The 17,110-nt window shown below is 43.8% G+C and overlaps 2 protein-coding genes across 2 annotated transcripts; both read right to left on the reverse strand.

Annotated features, from left to right (window-relative positions):
* Positions 1 to 899: 899 nt before the first annotated feature.
* On the reverse strand, positions 900 to 10,267 carry lrp12 (low density lipoprotein receptor-related protein 12). The gene is made up of 11 exons (XM_020660728.3): positions 9,534 to 10,267; positions 9,124 to 9,180; positions 8,912 to 9,047; positions 8,267 to 8,469; positions 7,538 to 7,785; positions 6,216 to 6,365; positions 5,895 to 6,116; positions 5,400 to 5,666; positions 4,355 to 4,557; positions 4,024 to 4,156; positions 900 to 3,805 (listed from the first exon to the last, which is right to left on the reverse strand). The coding sequence occupies exons 1-11, from the start codon at positions 9,598 to 9,600 to the stop codon at positions 2,888 to 2,890; spliced, it is 2,604 nt and encodes an 867-aa protein (XP_020516384.3). The 5' UTR covers positions 9,601 to 10,267; the 3' UTR covers positions 900 to 2,887.
* A 318-nt stretch (positions 10,268 to 10,585) lies between these two features.
* Positions 10,586 to 14,592, reverse strand: ntaq1 (N-terminal glutamine amidase 1). Its single transcript, XM_020660729.3, has 6 exons — positions 14,454 to 14,592; positions 13,387 to 13,486; positions 12,326 to 12,376; positions 12,060 to 12,208; positions 11,701 to 11,825; positions 10,586 to 11,606 (listed from the first exon to the last, which is right to left on the reverse strand). The coding sequence occupies exons 1-6, from the start codon at positions 14,528 to 14,530 to the stop codon at positions 11,455 to 11,457; spliced, it is 654 nt and encodes a 217-aa protein (XP_020516385.3). The 5' UTR covers positions 14,531 to 14,592; the 3' UTR covers positions 10,586 to 11,454.
* Between the last annotated feature and the right edge of the window lie 2,518 nt (positions 14,593 to 17,110).

The raw sequence follows: 17,110 nt of genomic DNA on the forward strand, positions 1-17,110 counted from the left end.
GGTTCTAAAAAGGTTCACCAGGTATCAGTGACATCACTCTGGTTCTATGAAGGTTCTCCAGGTATCAGTGACATCACTCTGGTTCTATAAAGGTTCTCCAAGTATCACTGACATCACTCTTTACTTATGGAAGGTTCTGTAACAGAAACATTTCATTTCTTTGTTGCTCATGCTTTTTAACAGAAAGAACAGGATTACTTATCTTCTAAAAAACGTCAGATGTTGATGATGATTTTAAAGGTTCTTTATTTGAATATTTTGGAACTCTTATGATTATGATATGTTATGTTTCATACCAAAAATATCTCTGGAAGGAATCTACATTCTGCTTAAGAGTCTTTCAGAGGGTCCTGTGCCTCAGGTTAAGAAACACGGCAGTACTGAGTGTGACCAGCAGAGTGTGGAGCTCTTAGTGAGTGTGTTTTAGTGTGTGTGTGTTAAGGCCCTGACACAACAAGCACTAGTGGCAAAAAAAAAAGGCAGACTGTGGCGTCGCCTCCCTCGCCTCACGTCGCCTTTTGTCTTGGTGAAAAAGTTTCACTTCAACACACCGCAAAGACTACAGCTGACGGCCAGCCACCACGTACGTTCTGCAGGTCCAACTAGGGCCGATGGCGAGCGAGCTCCTTGTTGTGTCAGGGCTTTAAGTGAGTGTGTTAATGACTGAGTGAGTGTGTGTTAGTGTGTGTAGGTGTGTGTTAGTGACTGAGCGTGTGTTAGTGTTGTGTGTAAGTTTGTGTGGGTGTGTTTTAGTGACTGAGTGTGTTTGTGTGTGTTAGTGTTTGTGTTAGTGACTGAGCGCGTGTGTAAGTGTGTGTTTGACTGAGCGTGTGTGTGTTAGTGTGTGTGTGTTCATGATTAAACACCTGGATGATGAAAATAAAGAGAAGAATCGTGAACCTTTTTCTTGAAACAGTTTAACTACAGACTCAAAAGAAAACAGCAAACCACTGGAATCATGCAGGTTAGAAAACAAAACAACAACAACAAGAATGACCATCATATTAATAATAATAACAACAACAAGAATAATAATAATAATAAATATACACAGTCACACTCACAATAGGTCAGCCGAGATCTGGGTACCAAAAAACATAAATACAGACAGGATCTGTGGATGGCTTCAGTTTGAGGAGGAGTCAATAAAGAGGGGGAGGGGTCAATACAGAGAAGGAGGGGGCAATAAAGAGGGGGAGGGGCAAATTATAAGGAGGAAGGGTCAATGAAGAGGAGGAGTCAATAAAGATGAGGAGTCAATAAAGAGAAGTTCTACGTTTGCTCAAAAGTTGAACCTCAGTTTGTGAACAGGTAAACCTCAGACCACCTCCTTCTGTCAGAACGTCATCTTTTAGAGCCGCACAGAGAGCATGGAGCATGCTCAGTATGATGAGGGTCACATGACACAGACATGTCAGTCTGGCTGGTGTTACCTTTCAGTCTGAGTGATGACCTCATTGATTAAACTTTTTACAAAAACGTTTGTGTTGCTGTTTATCCACCAACAGTCAGGAGAGAAGAGGAACAATGCAGCAGAGGGCTGGAGACACTGAGACACTTCCAGCCTGAGACTCAGACTGACTCACCTTGACTCGAACTGAGTCACTGAGACTCAGACTGACTCACAGAGACTCTGACTGACTCACTGAGACTCAGACTGACTCAGTGAGACTCGAACTGAGTCACTGAGACTCAGACTGACTCAGTGAGACTCGAACTGAGTCACTGAGACTTAGACTGACTCAGTGAGACTCAGGCTGACTCACAGAGACTCAGACTGACTCACCTTGACTCGAACTGAGTCACTGAGACTCAGACTGACTCAGTGAGACTCAGGCTGACTCACAGAGACTCAGACTGACTCACCTTGACTCGAACTGAGTCACTGAGACTTAGACTGACTCAGTGAGACTCAGGCTGACTCACAGAGACTCAGACTGACTCACCTTGACTCGAACTGAGTCACTGAGACTCAGACTGACTCACCTTGACTCGAACTGAGTCACTGAGACTCAGACTGACTCAGTGAGACTCAGGCTGACTCACAGAGACTCAGACTGACTCACCTTAACTCAAACTGAGTCACTGAGACTCAGGCTGACTGTTGTGACTCTGATTACAGTCAATGATATTGATACATTTGCCTGCTAGCGGAGGTCTCTGGTTACCTTCCACTGTTCACATGACCTTCATCATCTTCTTCATAAATAGATCAAACAGCACTGAGGAGATGGGGGGGGGGGGGGACATTTTAACCGAAGCACCAGTCCAACAGGTATGTGTCGTCTATGATGCGACTTTAACGTTCTCAGTAACAGAGATTGTTCTGTGAGGACATAGTTTACACTCGTACCAACAAGGAGGAGGTCAGAGTTGACAAAGTCGTACCAAGCAGTAAGTACACCTGGGTAATGGTTTTTACGGACGGACCAGGGAAACAACAGGAGGCAGTTTTTACAGTCATACCAACATTAGGACCCAACCAGTGACATCATTCATTTGGTTTCTGATTGGTCCGTTATCTCAAACATTATTGAGGGCTAACATTTGATCCAGCTAACATGCTAACGTGTCTAACACATGTTAGCTTATCTGTGTCACAGTCCAGAGAACAAGTTAGCTTTATGGATAGCTGTAGTCCAGTGTGATATATTAGCATGTTGTCTAGCTGACTAATGTATGAGATGTGTGCTAAGGTTACATTTAGCAGTGGTAGCCTGTTGGGTCAGAGTAGTAAGTGCTAGTCTGTCAGTTAGCATGTTAACTTGCTGAACATTTTGAGTCAGAGTAATGGGTCAGTTAGCATGTAAGCCTGCTGTAAGTGTTGAGTCAGAGTGCTGCAAGTGTAAGACTATCAGTTAGAATGTTAGCTGAGCATGTTAGCCCTCTAGCAGAGTAGCAGCAACTCGTCGTCGCTGCTCTCTGTCTTGCCAGTTGCCTCAAGACAGGCGTCAGGGATCTGAGCCGTGTGGACCATCCTGCAGTGTTCACAGGGGCCGTCACGCCCTCCCCGACCAGCATTTCCATGGTGTTGGCGGTGTGGGTGGTGCTCCAGGAGCGGCTGTCTGATGTCGCTCACCAATGAGGAGGAAGAGGAGGAGGAGGAGGAGTCAGAGACAGGTATCAGGAGCTCGACGTCCTCTTCTTCTTCTCTGCTTCCTCTTCGCTCAGCAGCATCGACCCCACCTCTTCCTGTCTCCAGCTGGTGAAGTGGACTGTGATTGGTCCATGTCTGGTCCTGCTGGGAGGGGCTTGTTCTGGTCAGGTTTCTGGCAAGTCTGTGCAGGTTCTGGGCTAGTCGCTGTAGGGCTGATGTGGGCGGAGCCTGGAGCTGTGAGGCCTCACTCTGGCATTCAGGATCTGGTCTGGATGTTACCATGGGGACTGGGCTGGAGGGGGGGGGGGCCTCTCTGGGTCTTTCGCGGGCCAGCGTTGGCATCACAGGGGCGGCTGATGTGACAGACAGCACAGCCTCTACAGCAGAGGAGGGCTGAGTTTTGTTGGGTAGAGGGGCAACAGGCCCGCCAACTGCACCCACACCTCGCTCTCTTCCTCGCTCGCCCTCCGTATCCGTGTCATCTGAGTCCGGAGACAGCAGGTCTGAACCAGAACTACCAGTGCTCCCAGTGCCAGCGCTGTCCTCCAGGTCAGCAGAGACCAGAGCCAGAGAGCCAGACCGCCGGGACCGCGAGAATGTGAAGAGACGCCGCCAGAGGTTGCCATGTCGACCGGAGGAGGGAAGTCTGAGGGAGGTAAAGCCGAGCTGAGAGCGAACAGCCAGACGGAGGTTTTCCAGGACAGAGGCCTGAGGGACAAACATTTTAAAAGATAAGCGAGACGAACAGGAAACAGCAGGTTCTAAAGGTCACACTCAGGTGTAAAGGTAAGTCTTCAGGAACATTTTGTGTGTGTGTGAATTTTTTTAACTTATCTTTAATGAGGTCATTTTAAAGGTAGGGCATGCAGCTGACATTCAGGTAAACACTGTTGATAAAAGAGGCCTCAGGTGAGCAAGGACTGTACCTGACTCCCAGAGCACACTGGGAAATCCTCCACAGGTGGGATCAGTCCCTGGGCGATCAGCTGACCATAAGAGGGCGGGGCTTCCCTCCTCAGTAGCTCCGCCTCTACACGAGACAGCTGGGTCTCAAATGACCTGCAACGACAAATCGAAAGGCTCTCAGATCAGATCGACCAATGAATAAGGTATTTTACCTGCTGAATTGGCGCTATACAAATAAAGATTGACTGATTAACCAAACACCTGACTGGGTTTTGCTGAGAAGCAGTAACCAATTATCAGTGTAATTAATCAATTGAATTAAAGTGTGTTTGTGGGCACGGGTGAGCTCACCTGCGTTCAAACATGCGCAGTGAATAGAGTTTGCAGGTGCAGCCGAGGGCGATGACCAATAGGAGGCCACAGATGAGGCTGCCGATGACGGCGGCGGTGATGACTCTGGTGGGAACGATGACGGGACAGCTCTCCTCATCGCTGCCGTCCCCACAGTCGTCCTGAGCGTCGCACACCCACGACTCAAACACACAGCGGTTATTCTGCAGGAGGTCAAAGGTCAGAGCAGACTAACTGTAAAATATGTTCCTGTAAATAAGTATTTAATTCAAACCTTCTTTTCTGGTGCAGAACATGATTTATGATGCGATTACATTTATAGAACATTACAAACATCAACTTTAGCATTTACTGTGTAATTTATAAATACATATTTTAGACCGCAATAACATGTAATTTACAAAATATTAAAGGTGCAGTGATATTATCTCTGACAAGTAGCTCGTGCAACATTTCATGTACAATTTTACATACGTTAAAATGTGCTCAGTACTTTACTACCCAAAGGTCCTACCTGCAGACTGCACTTTACCATCCAAAGGTTCTACCTGCAGACTGCACTGTACTTCACCATCCAAAGGTCCTACCTGCAGACTGCACTGTACTTCACCATCCACTACACTCCATTGTCCTGAACACTGAAGTCTGCCTCTTTTCATATCTTTTTTAAAAAACTATTATGGATAAAAGTGTGAGGCTGATTGTGATGAATGTTTCTCTTGTTGTTCCAAGGAAGAAACGCATATTTGGTACAAAGCTTAATGACAATAAAGGAGAACTCTCTCTCTATCGTCTGTTGTGGAGGGCGGCCCTCTAAATGATTGATCATGAGACGAAAACAAGAACTGTGTGTAGTAAGGAAACCTATGGTCAGTCTGCAGGAACAAACTATTCTAAAAGTTTCTGAACATCTCTGAACTTTTCTGAATGTTCCTGAACGTTCTCAGACAAACTGGTGATGCGACTCCTTGAGTGACTCTGAACTGAACACAAGTTTGTGTTTGTTAAAATAACATCTATCAAGTTCTACGAATCCTTTTGGTACCTTGCAGTGAAAGTTTCCGGGCTGGCAGAAGAAGCAGTTCTTCTCGTCAGAACCATTGGGGCAGCGGTTCTGGTAGTTGCATCGGTCTGATCGAGGGTAACAGGCCCCGTTTCTGGAACAGGGGAACTCATCCTCCTGACATGAAGAACAGTTCAGCTCATCCCGTCCGTTTGGACAGTGCCAGTACCCGTCACAGCGCTGCTGCTCCGTGTAACAGCCCCAGTTAGCCCCACAGGGTACCTCCCAGGGCAGGCAGAACCCGTCAACCTAAAGAACAGAAGCACAGAGACAGACAGAACCTGTGAACCTAAAGAACAGAAGCACAGACACAGACAGAACCTGTGAACCTAAAGAACAGAAGCACAGACACAGACAGAACCTGTGAACCTAAAGAACAGAAGCACAGACAGAACCTGTGAACCTAAAGAACAGAGTCATAAATACACACAGAATAACACACAAATAGAACCACACACACTGGTTTAAAAATCACACCTGGTAGGTGACGTTGAAGCCTCTGGCAGCGTTGATCTTGTCTGCATAGAAATGAACTCGGAGCTGACCAGACGATGAAACCACAGCGACCGGCGCCCTGGAGTCGAAGGCTGTCAGCACCCTGAGGAGACGGCGAGGGTTCTCCTCAAGCCCGTCGTACACCTTTACGTAATCTCCGTAACCTGTCCCATCAAGTTTAAAGTCAGTAAACCTCAGGATGACCTGCAAGGGGCACAGAGGAAGGAGGGGTTATCACAGAGGGGTTATCACAGTGGAAGTTACACTCCCTTCTTTAACCTTTGTCGGGTGAACTTGCCGTACCTTCCTGTGGTCTCCGGTGTCGATCAGCCAGGTGCAGTTGCTCCCTGGAGGGTAAAAATCTGGGTAGTTTGGAGAGCTGAAGGACCCATAGAAGTTCCTCAACAATTCTCCACAAGTGGGAACGTCACAGTCAATCTCATCCCCGAGGTCCTAAACAGGAAGAACAGGATGACAGGTGTCAACGGCTCAGCAGAAATTCGCCCAGAACACAGAGAGAAACAGGGAAGAGCTCCATACACTGAAGAAACCCGTGTGAGCTTCTACCAACAACATCATCATAGGTGTCCTAATATGATCCCACCTATGAGGAGGTCCCACCTGTGAGGAGCTCAGGTATGACCTGTGAGCAGGGACATTTTTTCAACTTGACTTCAGAGCTCTGTTGAGGAAAGAGAGGGTTCTGTTGATCGACAGAGGGTTCTGTTCTTGATGGATAGAGGGTTCTATTGATGATGGACAGAGGGTTCTGTTGATGATGGATAGAGGGTTCTGTTGTTTGATAGAGGGTTCTATTGATGATGGACAGAGGGTTCTATTCTTGATGGATAGAGGGTTCTATTGATGATGGATAGAGGATTCTGTTGATGATGGACAGAGGGTTCTGTTGATGATGGACAGAGGGTTCTGTTGATGATGGACAGAGGGTTCTATTGATGATGGACAGAGGGTTCTATTCTTGATGGATAGAGGATTCTGTTGATGATGGATAGAGGATTCTGTCGATGATGGATAGAGGGTTCTGTTGATGATGGACAGAGGGTTCTGTTGATGATGGACAGAGGGTTCTGTTGATGGATAGAGGGTTCTGTTGATGGATAGAGGGTTCTGTTTATGATGGATAGAGGGTTCTGTTGATGATGGACAGAGGGTTCTGTTGATGGATAGAGGGTTCTGTTTATGATGGATAGAGGGTTCTGTTTACAGACAGAGGGTTCTGCTGATGATGGACAGAGGGTTCTGTTAATGATGGATAGAGGGTTCTGTTGATGATGGGCAGGTCAGGGACTGAACTTTCTGCTGTTGTTAAAAGTGAGACAACTTCTCCTGGATTTTTATCTTTTCTTCATCAATTTCATTTTACGGTGACACACGCTGCTTCTGCTAAGAGAGTCACGTTTGACTTCACAGATGTAAAAACATTTCCTATAGAGCCTGATTAATCCTTACCCTTCTTAGTACAGGTCTCAGGTCTGAGTGTCAAGATGATGGTCTGTCAACTCAGTTTAATTATCATTGTCAGGTGTTATGACCACAAAAACTCAACAGTGTAGACACCAGTAGCTGGAACCAGGATACAGGAAGTGACTGAAGGTGAGCGTTACCTGACAGTCGATGCTGCCATCACAGCGCAGGCTGTGCGGTAGGCAGGTGTAGATTCGGGTGTAGCGTGACAGGCATGGGAACTGGTTGAGGCTGCAAGGCTGGAAGGAGAAAGGGGAGTCGACACACAGCTCCTCGTCTGAGTTATCTCCACATTCATCCATAGCGTTACAGCGCCACCAGTCAGGAACACACTTCCGATTAGAGCAGTGGAACTGATCCACCTCACAGCCTGACGCCTCTGGTTTACCTACAATAATACAGAATCATCAGTTAATAATCACACTGCTGGATCCTCCATCATACACTGAGACACTGCTCCATCACACACTGAAACACTGCTCCATCACACACTGAAACACTGCTCCATCACACACTGAAACACTACTCCATCAGACACTGAGACACTGCTCCATCAGACACTGAGACACTGCTCCATCACACACTGAGACACTGCTCCATCACACACTGAAACACTACTCCATCAGACACTGAAACAATGCTCCATCACACACTGAGACACTACTCCATCACACACTGAAACACTACTCCATCACACACTGAGACATTGTTATGATCAGCTGATGTTCAGGTGTGTGAGTCTGCAGCAGCCGAGAAACTGTAAGGATCAGCTGATGTTCAGGTGTGTGAGTCTGCAGCAGCAAAGAAACTGTTATGATCAGCTGATGTTCAGGTGTGTGAGTCTGCAGCAGCAGAGAAACAGTCCTCACCGCTGACATAGGACAGCCTGAAGCCTTTCCCCGTCACACTGTCGTCAGAGTGGAAGTGGATCCACACGTGGTCCTGGGTGGAGATGTATGGTGGAGGCAGGGAGGAGCCACAGACCCTGAGCCCATCCAGACTCCTGTAGCTGCTGATGGACATCCAGTCTGACGAGCATCGATGGGAACCCTGCAGGTCAAAGTCCTGGAAGCTGCAGAGCCAGAGAAAAGGTACCTGTTAGAACATGTTAGAACCTGATAGGAACATGTCAACAATGAGGCGATTCAAAGAGCTTCACACATCCAAAGCATCATGACAGAGGAAACAAGAAACATATAAATGTATTTACATTGTTAAAAGGTTAACAGATGAGTCTCAGTTGACCTGCAGTTTGTTCCAGATATACGGAGCATAGAAACTGAACGCTGCTTCTTTGTGTTTGGTTCTGACTCTGGGGAGAGAGAGCGGACCGGTCCCAGACGATGGTTGGTTCATAGATAATCAGAAGGTCTCTAATGTACTTTGGCCCTTAACCATTCAGCTAGGGTTAATGTTTGTGGGGTTCTGAAATTATGTTGAGTTTTATTCATTATATCGACTTTGATGCATGACCCATCCCTATGCTGTGACTATGGAAACTGCCTGATTGTTACCTGATGGTGATGGTGTCTCCAGGTCGGGCTCTGATGTTCCAGCTGCAGTTCAGTCTGGACGGGTACTGAAAGGGCCAGCCGGGGCTGGTGATGACGCCGCTGGATGCTCGCAGAAGCTCCGCCCCCTCACCGCAGGCTGGAAAGAGAGAGGGGTTAGCCCGTCACTAATTGTTTCCAGAATTGTTGTGATATATTAGATGCTGCGACCTCACCATTAGAAATCCCTGACACGTAGACGTTGTCATTCCTCTGAGACGCAGCAATGCATCCTGGGAAAAGGCAGACAATGTTAACAGGAAGCTGCTCACATGGTCGCAGAATGACCAGACGTGTCGGCATCTTCTGATGCCCAACCGAGTCATCAGGAAACTGCCCTTCTGAGCGAGTTTTAAAACCAAAACATTGACCATATATGGAAAGTGGAAGGAGCTGCAGAGGAATGTGCCCCTCCCACTTTTCCATATATGGTCAATGTTTGTTTATTTGCAATTTAGACAGCAAACAGGAGTTTGTTTACTTTTATTAATTTTCAAATGCTGGGTGTCAGCATTGTATCGTTGATGCCATGGTAACAGACAACTTAGTTAAAATAGTGTTGGAGACACACAACAGGGGAACTCACCTGACAGGACGAGCAGGTAAACAACACGTGCAGAGCAGCTGTGCCTGCAGCCTGAGTTGAGGGCCATAATGACCCACACGTTGATGATGATGATGATGAAGGTCACTGCACAGCTGGATCAGCTAACAGCTGCATATCAGCCACCAACCAGAGAAACCCGTGAAATCTGCCTAACAACACTGACAGGTCACAGATCTGTTAGCTTAGCATCAGCTACACCGACAATAAACGGTCTGTTTGATCATCGTCCACCCTGCTACCGATGCTAAGCTAAGCTGTAAGCTAACAAAGACCGAAGAGAGACAGCAGCTAATGTTTGCGAGCTAGCTGTTAGCCCCGAGAAGGGGACCAGCTGGACCGTTAAACAGACAAGTCTCCATGGTAACAGTGAGAAAACAAACAAAACAAACAAATATTTACGTTAAATACAGAACACAATAAGCTAAAGGACGCTAATGTCTAACGAGCAGCTAATATTTACAGCACAGGCTAACTAGCTTCAACATGCTAATGATGCAAGCGGCTAGCTATGACTTGCTGCTACTTCTGACAGGTAACCCGGGTTAAACAGAGCTAACCCGGGTTAAACAGAGCTAACCCGAGATAACTAACATAATCGCGTAAAAAGGGAGCAGCGCTTCATTCTGTCTGGCGTAAGCTGTTAGCAGCTGATGTCGAGCTGAACAACAACAGTCCGCAGGCAGAGAGAGTTGTGTGTAAGCTCCGCCCCTCCGTGTGACGCTGTAGTTCTTCTGACGTCATATGGTTCGCAGAATAAACACTGAGAACAAAACGTCCAGATGTAAGAAAGAAAGCATCAGCATGAGTGACTGTTCATCTTGAAGGTGGGGACCTCTGTTTGCTTGGGTTCATTTAAAGATCAAAACTCTTCTGTGGTGTTTTAAAACCTCCTATTAACAACAAACCTCATTTTATTATTAGTTATTATTAGTGAGAGAGCGATAAACATAATATGTATCAATAATAATAAGGTGGTAACTATCTTCACTGTGACATCAGAGATGACATCATCACAAGACAGATGATAACAATTCAAAGTGTAAACAAACAAACCTTTTATTTAGTGTTATACAGCACACACAAAAAAAAAGAAGGAAAAAAAAGCACAGGCTTACACGAGAAACAAAAACAGTACAGGAATGCATGATAAAAAACCAAACAAAAACTAAACAGGCAAGGTCAAAGAGTCACATTTTTGCATTATTACATCAAAACAGAAGGAGTCAGGTTTAGGAATTAGTTCATTCCAGTCTGTGCCCGTTTCTCTAGTGCATTCTTTTGTAAGGTCAATCTGCGTCCTCATATATCCAAGGATATTTCCTCTTGTATATCCATACAGTTCCTTTATCAGTGTTTAGGCAGTATCGTACATCTAAGTGCGACAAGTGCACATCAAACCAGAACAGAACTCAAATCCATCTGCCGGGACCTCAGATGCAAACTAGAGGGATTAAGGGAGAAAGTCAGCTTTTCCATGTTATATATTTCTGTCACAATTCCAATCCAATCATCTTTTGTTGGGGCCTCTGTAGTTAACCACCTTCTTGTTATTGCTTTTTTACTGGCTGCCAACATTATTTTAACATATCCCTGACAAACAAACGTTTTTAAGTGAGGGAACCTCTGATGAACTCATCACATTTATAGCATACACACTACAGGAGAACAGGAAGTCATTAAAGCCCTACAGTGACGTGAACACACAGACATTATCAGTGAGCTCAGAGGGGCAGTGAATTTCAGAGGGGCAGTGAATTTCCTGCAGTGCCCCCCTGTGGTGACCAGAGCTACAACAGGACCACACAGTGTGTAACGCTTCTATTTTCTACAAACAGGACAAACAAAAGTTCAGTTCCCTTAGTGGTGTAAGACACGCCAGTGTGCTCCTGACACAGAAACATTACGACGAGCCTGTTGCAGACGATGACGAGGAAGACGATGACCACAATAAGTCTGATGTGTATCTCTGCAGGAAGTCATCCAGACTCAAGACCGCCCCCCAGCCCACCGCCGGGTTCATACTGATGAAGTCATCCAAGTTCATCTGAGTCTCTGAGGAGGAGACACAGCACAGTGATGTCATCATGAGGTCAAAGACATGCTCACATCATGTCACTGATGACAGGTTACAGGTGGATCATGTTACCTGCTGTATGTATGGGGGGGTATGGTGGGGGGGGCATCTTCCAAGACCCATCAGAGTTCTTCATGTGAGACCGATCAGAAGCAAAGTTACACAGGAAGCTGTCAGCAGGGACCACACGGAAATTCCTGTAAGACAAGCACAGACAGAAAAGCAACACTGTGATGTCATCATTCCATCACAGTGATAAGGTTTACTTGTGTTCAGATATGTGTTACCTGTGGTGTTCAGGTGTTTGTTATCATTGGTGTTCAGATATGTGTTATCTGTGATGTTCAGGTGTGTGTTACCTGTGGTGTTCAGGTGTGTGTTACCTGTGGTGTTCGGGTGTGTGTTACTTGTGGTGTTCAGGTGTGTGTTACCTGTGGTAGGTGGGTTTAATGTTACAATCTGAGCGGAGGGCGTGGCTCGCGTACAGATTCAGGCTGCATGGAAACGACAGCTGAGAGTCCAGATCATAAATCAGAGAGTTGAACTGAGGACAGACCTGGAGCAGGATGACGTGGTAATCCTGGAACACAAGAAACACAGGATAACATCATTAATGACCTCATCATGACATCATCATGATCATAAAGAAGGGTCTGTGACATCAGAGTGATGGTTAAATAGAAGGAACATCACGGACCCAGATCACTGGTTGATCGCCATGTCCCGACTTCTGCTTCCACAGAGGAACCTGAAGGAGAACAGACAGAGAACACCTGAGATCATCAGCTCAGAAACAGGACAGGTGATGTTAAGGAACCCAGAGCATGTTCTGTAGAACCTTAAATGTGTTCTTTAAGAACACAGAACATGTTCTGTACACTCCTTAAGGTGTTCTATAGGAACACAGAACATGTTCTGCAGAACCTTAAAAGTTGTTCTTTTAGGTTCTACAGAACATGTTCTGTAGAACCTTAAAGGGGTTCTTTAAGAACACAGAACATGTTCTGTAGAACCTTTAAGGTGTTATATATGAAAAGAGAACATGTTCTCTGGAACCTTAAAGGTGTTCTATAGCAATACAGAACATGTTCTGTACAACCTGAAGGTCTTTCTATAGGAACACAGAACATGTTCGTAGAACATGACGGTTGTTTTCAAGGAACATGTTCTGTAGAACCTTAAAGGTGTTCTTTAAGAACACAGAACATGTTCTGTAGAACCTTAAAGGTGTTCTATAGGAACACCGAATATGTGCTGTAGAACCTTAAAGGTATTCTATAGGAACACAAAACATGTTCTGTAGAATCTTAAAAGGTGTTCTTTAAGAACACAGAACATTTTCTGTAGAACCCTAAAAGGTGTTATTTAGGAACAAAGAACATGTTCTGTAGAACCTTAAATGTGTTCTTTAGGAACACAGAACATGTTCTGTATAACATGAAGGTTGTTCTTTAAGAATCCAGCAAATGTTCTGTACAACCCTCAAAGGTATTCCTTAAGAACACAGAACATGTTCTGTAGAACCTAAAAGGTGTTCTTTAAGAACAAAGAACATGTTCTCTAGAACCTTAAAGGTGTTCTATAGGAATACAGAACATGTTCTGTACAACCTGAAGGTCTTTCTATAGGAACACAGAACATGTTCTGTAGAACATGATGGTTGTTTTCAAAGAACATGTTCTGTAAAACCTTAAGATGGCTGTAGAATTTGTCTGTTTCTGTGTTGTGTTCTTGTGCTGATGTTCTGAGTGTCCTCACCATTCGGTTCTCATTAGAAATGAAAACCACAAACATTTCTTCCAGTGGCCCGGTTCTCTCCATCCTGACATACTCGCAGAGTTTCCAAACATTTTCTTCACTGCAGGACAAGAAGAACAGAACCACAGTCAGACTCCTCTAGAACCAGCTATTAGAACTTGTGTTGTTGGACAGTTAGTTTCTATCAGATCACATTTGGATCATTTCAATTGATCAGGTCAGGAAATTTAGATATTAAAGATGAGATTTTCTCACCTTAATTTTGTTAACAGGAAGTATAGTTCACAGACAGTATAGTTCCCCCCCCCCCTCTTAACAGTCTGAGTGGAGAAGTTCACAGACTACAGCATGCTGTGAAACTATAACAGTTCCATAGTATTAATCTTTTTTAAAATTTTGGCTAAATTTCATATCCATAAAAGTACATTTGTGAACAGAAAACCTATTTTCAAACATTATTTCAATGAGTACATAAAAACCATCCAGCACTCTGAGAACCCCAAGGCCCTGAAGACTCTTGAATATTGTATTTATTTTAATTGTGTAAACTGATGACCCTTCCATTTCTACCCTTCCCTATGTTTTTACTTGTCTTAGTCAACTCCTGGCATGTTCGGTTGTTCGTAAATCTAACATTGTAACATTGTCTGTGTTTACAAAGGTGTGTGTGTGTGTGTGTGTGTGTGTGTGTCATGCAGACAGCAGAGGAGGAGCAGCATCGTGAAGCTGCAAGTTAACCAAACGCGCTTAAAACTCGTCATCATTTTATGAAACACTGAAAAACGTAGATTTTATTTGATAAATCTGAGCCATGTTGAGACAAATCCCAAAAGATTCTGTTCAGTTTATTATATTTTCATTGACTCGGTGATTCTGTCAGTGTTTACCGCATGACGGGAATCATAGGGACCTAAAGAAAATAACACCTTAAAACCGGAAGTCACAGTGAAGTCCCGAGTTGTAAATAACTCCAAAGTCCTCAGACCTGTGACTCGGGTCTGACCCGGGTCCAAAGTCCTCAGACCTGTGACTCGGGTCTGACCCCCCCCCCCCTCTAATAGGCTCACCAGTAGCAGCTGGTGTAAACGCAGTCCTCGCGACTCGGTGTGATTGTTTCTGCTCTCCTCATGTCGGTGTCACTCATAGACTGTAAATATTACTGGACGAACCCTGACCCGTCTGTGACATAGGCAGAAAATGAGTCCAATCGACGGCCGCATCCATATTGGATTTGCAGTCTCAACCTAACTTCGGATCAACCTAGCGACAGCAGTAAGGCGGGACCGGCGGGACTTAGCTCCGCCCATTCAGCTCGACGTTAGCAGTCCACTTGACAGCATAGCTAACAGCTAGGCTGCTATCATCAACTATTCCTGCTCGTCCTGAGAAAACTCTACAAACAGTAAGTTAACATTTAACTTTTCTACAACACTGTTAAAACGAATTATATTCAACACAAATATTTAATTAAAGTCTTAAAACTACACTTTTTTAAATATACAATTATGTTTATGAGTTATTTGTTAGAGAAGTTAGACTTTGTCAGTGTTAGCAGAGAAATACATTAACAAAGTTTTATCCATAAACTGTAAATAAATATGAGACATCCAGAAGAAATCAATATTACAAAGCATACAGTTCATGTTACTGTTCTGACAAAAAGAGGAATGTCTGTGTCTTATATTTACTGATGTCAACAGCGATGAGGTGAACATGACAATTGAAAAATAATTATTTAGTATTTATTATAAGATATTTGTTTTCTATTGAACCCCGTTAAGTCATGGAGTCTGTGGACATTGTCAGCTTCACACCAAAAACTTTAAGTATTAGAAAAAATAGTGTTTAAGACTGGCATCTATTATTATGAGTTGCAGCTACCTTGTTCAATATTATTCCTGCAGATGTGGCTCATAACAAAAAAACAGCCTGAGCTGTCACATGTAGTTAACTGTACATTTTGTCTTGTCTGAGGCATTAATTGAACACCTTTGTATTTCTCCTATAGACACAGTGTGGATTATTGGGGACTTGTCCGTCGAGGTGCCCAGAGAGCTGCAGAGACAGAGGAAGAAACCTGAGCCTCAACAACATCTGCATTTGTTGGTTCTTCTGGGGTGGACTTCAGTTGCTTCTCTTCAACAGCTCGCTGTGAGGGAGGTCTCCCCCGGATGGCCTGAGTGATGACACCCACAGGCTGAGAGCTGAGACGGGTTTTAAACCTTTTAACAAACCGTTACACCGCGCCCACCTGTCAAGCTGGTCAGCTACACGCCTTATTGTGAATAACTCTTATCCTTCATCAAAACATTCACCCCCCCCCCCCCCCTGTACAGTGTGTGTCCATCGAGACATGAGCTAATCACACCTATTTGTTTGTTTTGTACCAAGCTGTAAACATGTTCATCTCTGCTGTAAAAACAGACTTTTTTTAATGTTGTTTTTCAGATTAAATAAATATTTCTATATAAATGCACTCTTTTATGTCTACTTATGAGTATACATTTCAGATTAATGCTCAACTCAATAGCTTAGGGAAGGAAGTCTACTTTTACACAACTTCTTACTCTTTTGATAAATACTAATGTAGTTCATTTCTGAAAGTGGGATGGAACAGAGTCATTGCAAAAATTTGCCCTTAAACACAGCCCCATTCTTAAATCAAGATACATGGAGAGTAAATAAGATCAATAACTTGTGAATAAAAACACAGTTAAAAATGATTTAGAAATGTAGTCTTCCCAGATCAATATCACATAATATCAACTTCTCCCATCTAAACTGGACAAAGGGTTTTAAAATGGGAAGAAAATAGTTTGATTGCAAGTTGTTTGGAGGAGATCTAGTTTTATTTGAACAGCATGAATACAGTCTTCCAAGGTGCAAACCCTCCTCTTCCTCCTGAAGCCTGTGGAGCTCCTTCATGTACTGCTGTCTTATCTGCTGGCCATCTTCTCTCACCAGAACTTTGACTGTTGAAAAGTCATTCTGAAGAAGCTCGAGCATGTGACATGGATCCAGGAGAACATGGACTTTTAGTGAGAGGTCTTCAGGATGGCAAAGAAAGAGAGAAAATATCAGTTATTCATTAAATCATTTTGTTTGTTCTCATCTATTTTTCTGTATTCATCTGTGTGTAAGAGCACATTTATAAATTCAACAGTGTACTACCCAGACAACAAAGGTACAGTATTCAGGTAATCAACATCTATTCAAAGTTAAGAAGATAAACATTATTGTAATCATCATCTCTCACTCACACAATGATATTCCACATTAAATGGTCTCAGATTTTGTGTGAGGAAAAATTAAGCAATTTATTGTGGATAGTACTTCATCTTAACATGAAACAAATATAACCTGAATTATTTAAATCATTAACAGGTCCCAACACTCTGTTCTTTAGTACAGAACATACAGTAACTCATTTATTATTAACATGAGCTCAGTACATGGCTGTACTCTTCAAACTATTTCTTATACTTTATATCTATGTGCTTTATATCTTATTTTCATTCCATATGTTATTTAGATTTTATATTTCTACAGCTATATTCTGTGTATGAGTTCAGTGAAAATTAATATGGTTATTAATATAGTTCTTAATGGTTACAGATGCTCTTACAAAGTGAAGTTTTTTAAAGTTGTTAACAGTTTGCTCAAATCTTAAGACAGCACATTAGGTTCAGTTCAGTTTATGTTACTGACGGATAATTACTACACA

The sequence above is a fragment of the Labrus bergylta genome, chromosome 19 (genome assembly GCF_963930695.1).
Source record: "Labrus bergylta chromosome 19, fLabBer1.1, whole genome shotgun sequence".
In the NCBI taxonomy this organism is placed as follows: domain Eukaryota; kingdom Metazoa; phylum Chordata; class Actinopteri; order Labriformes; family Labridae; genus Labrus; species Labrus bergylta.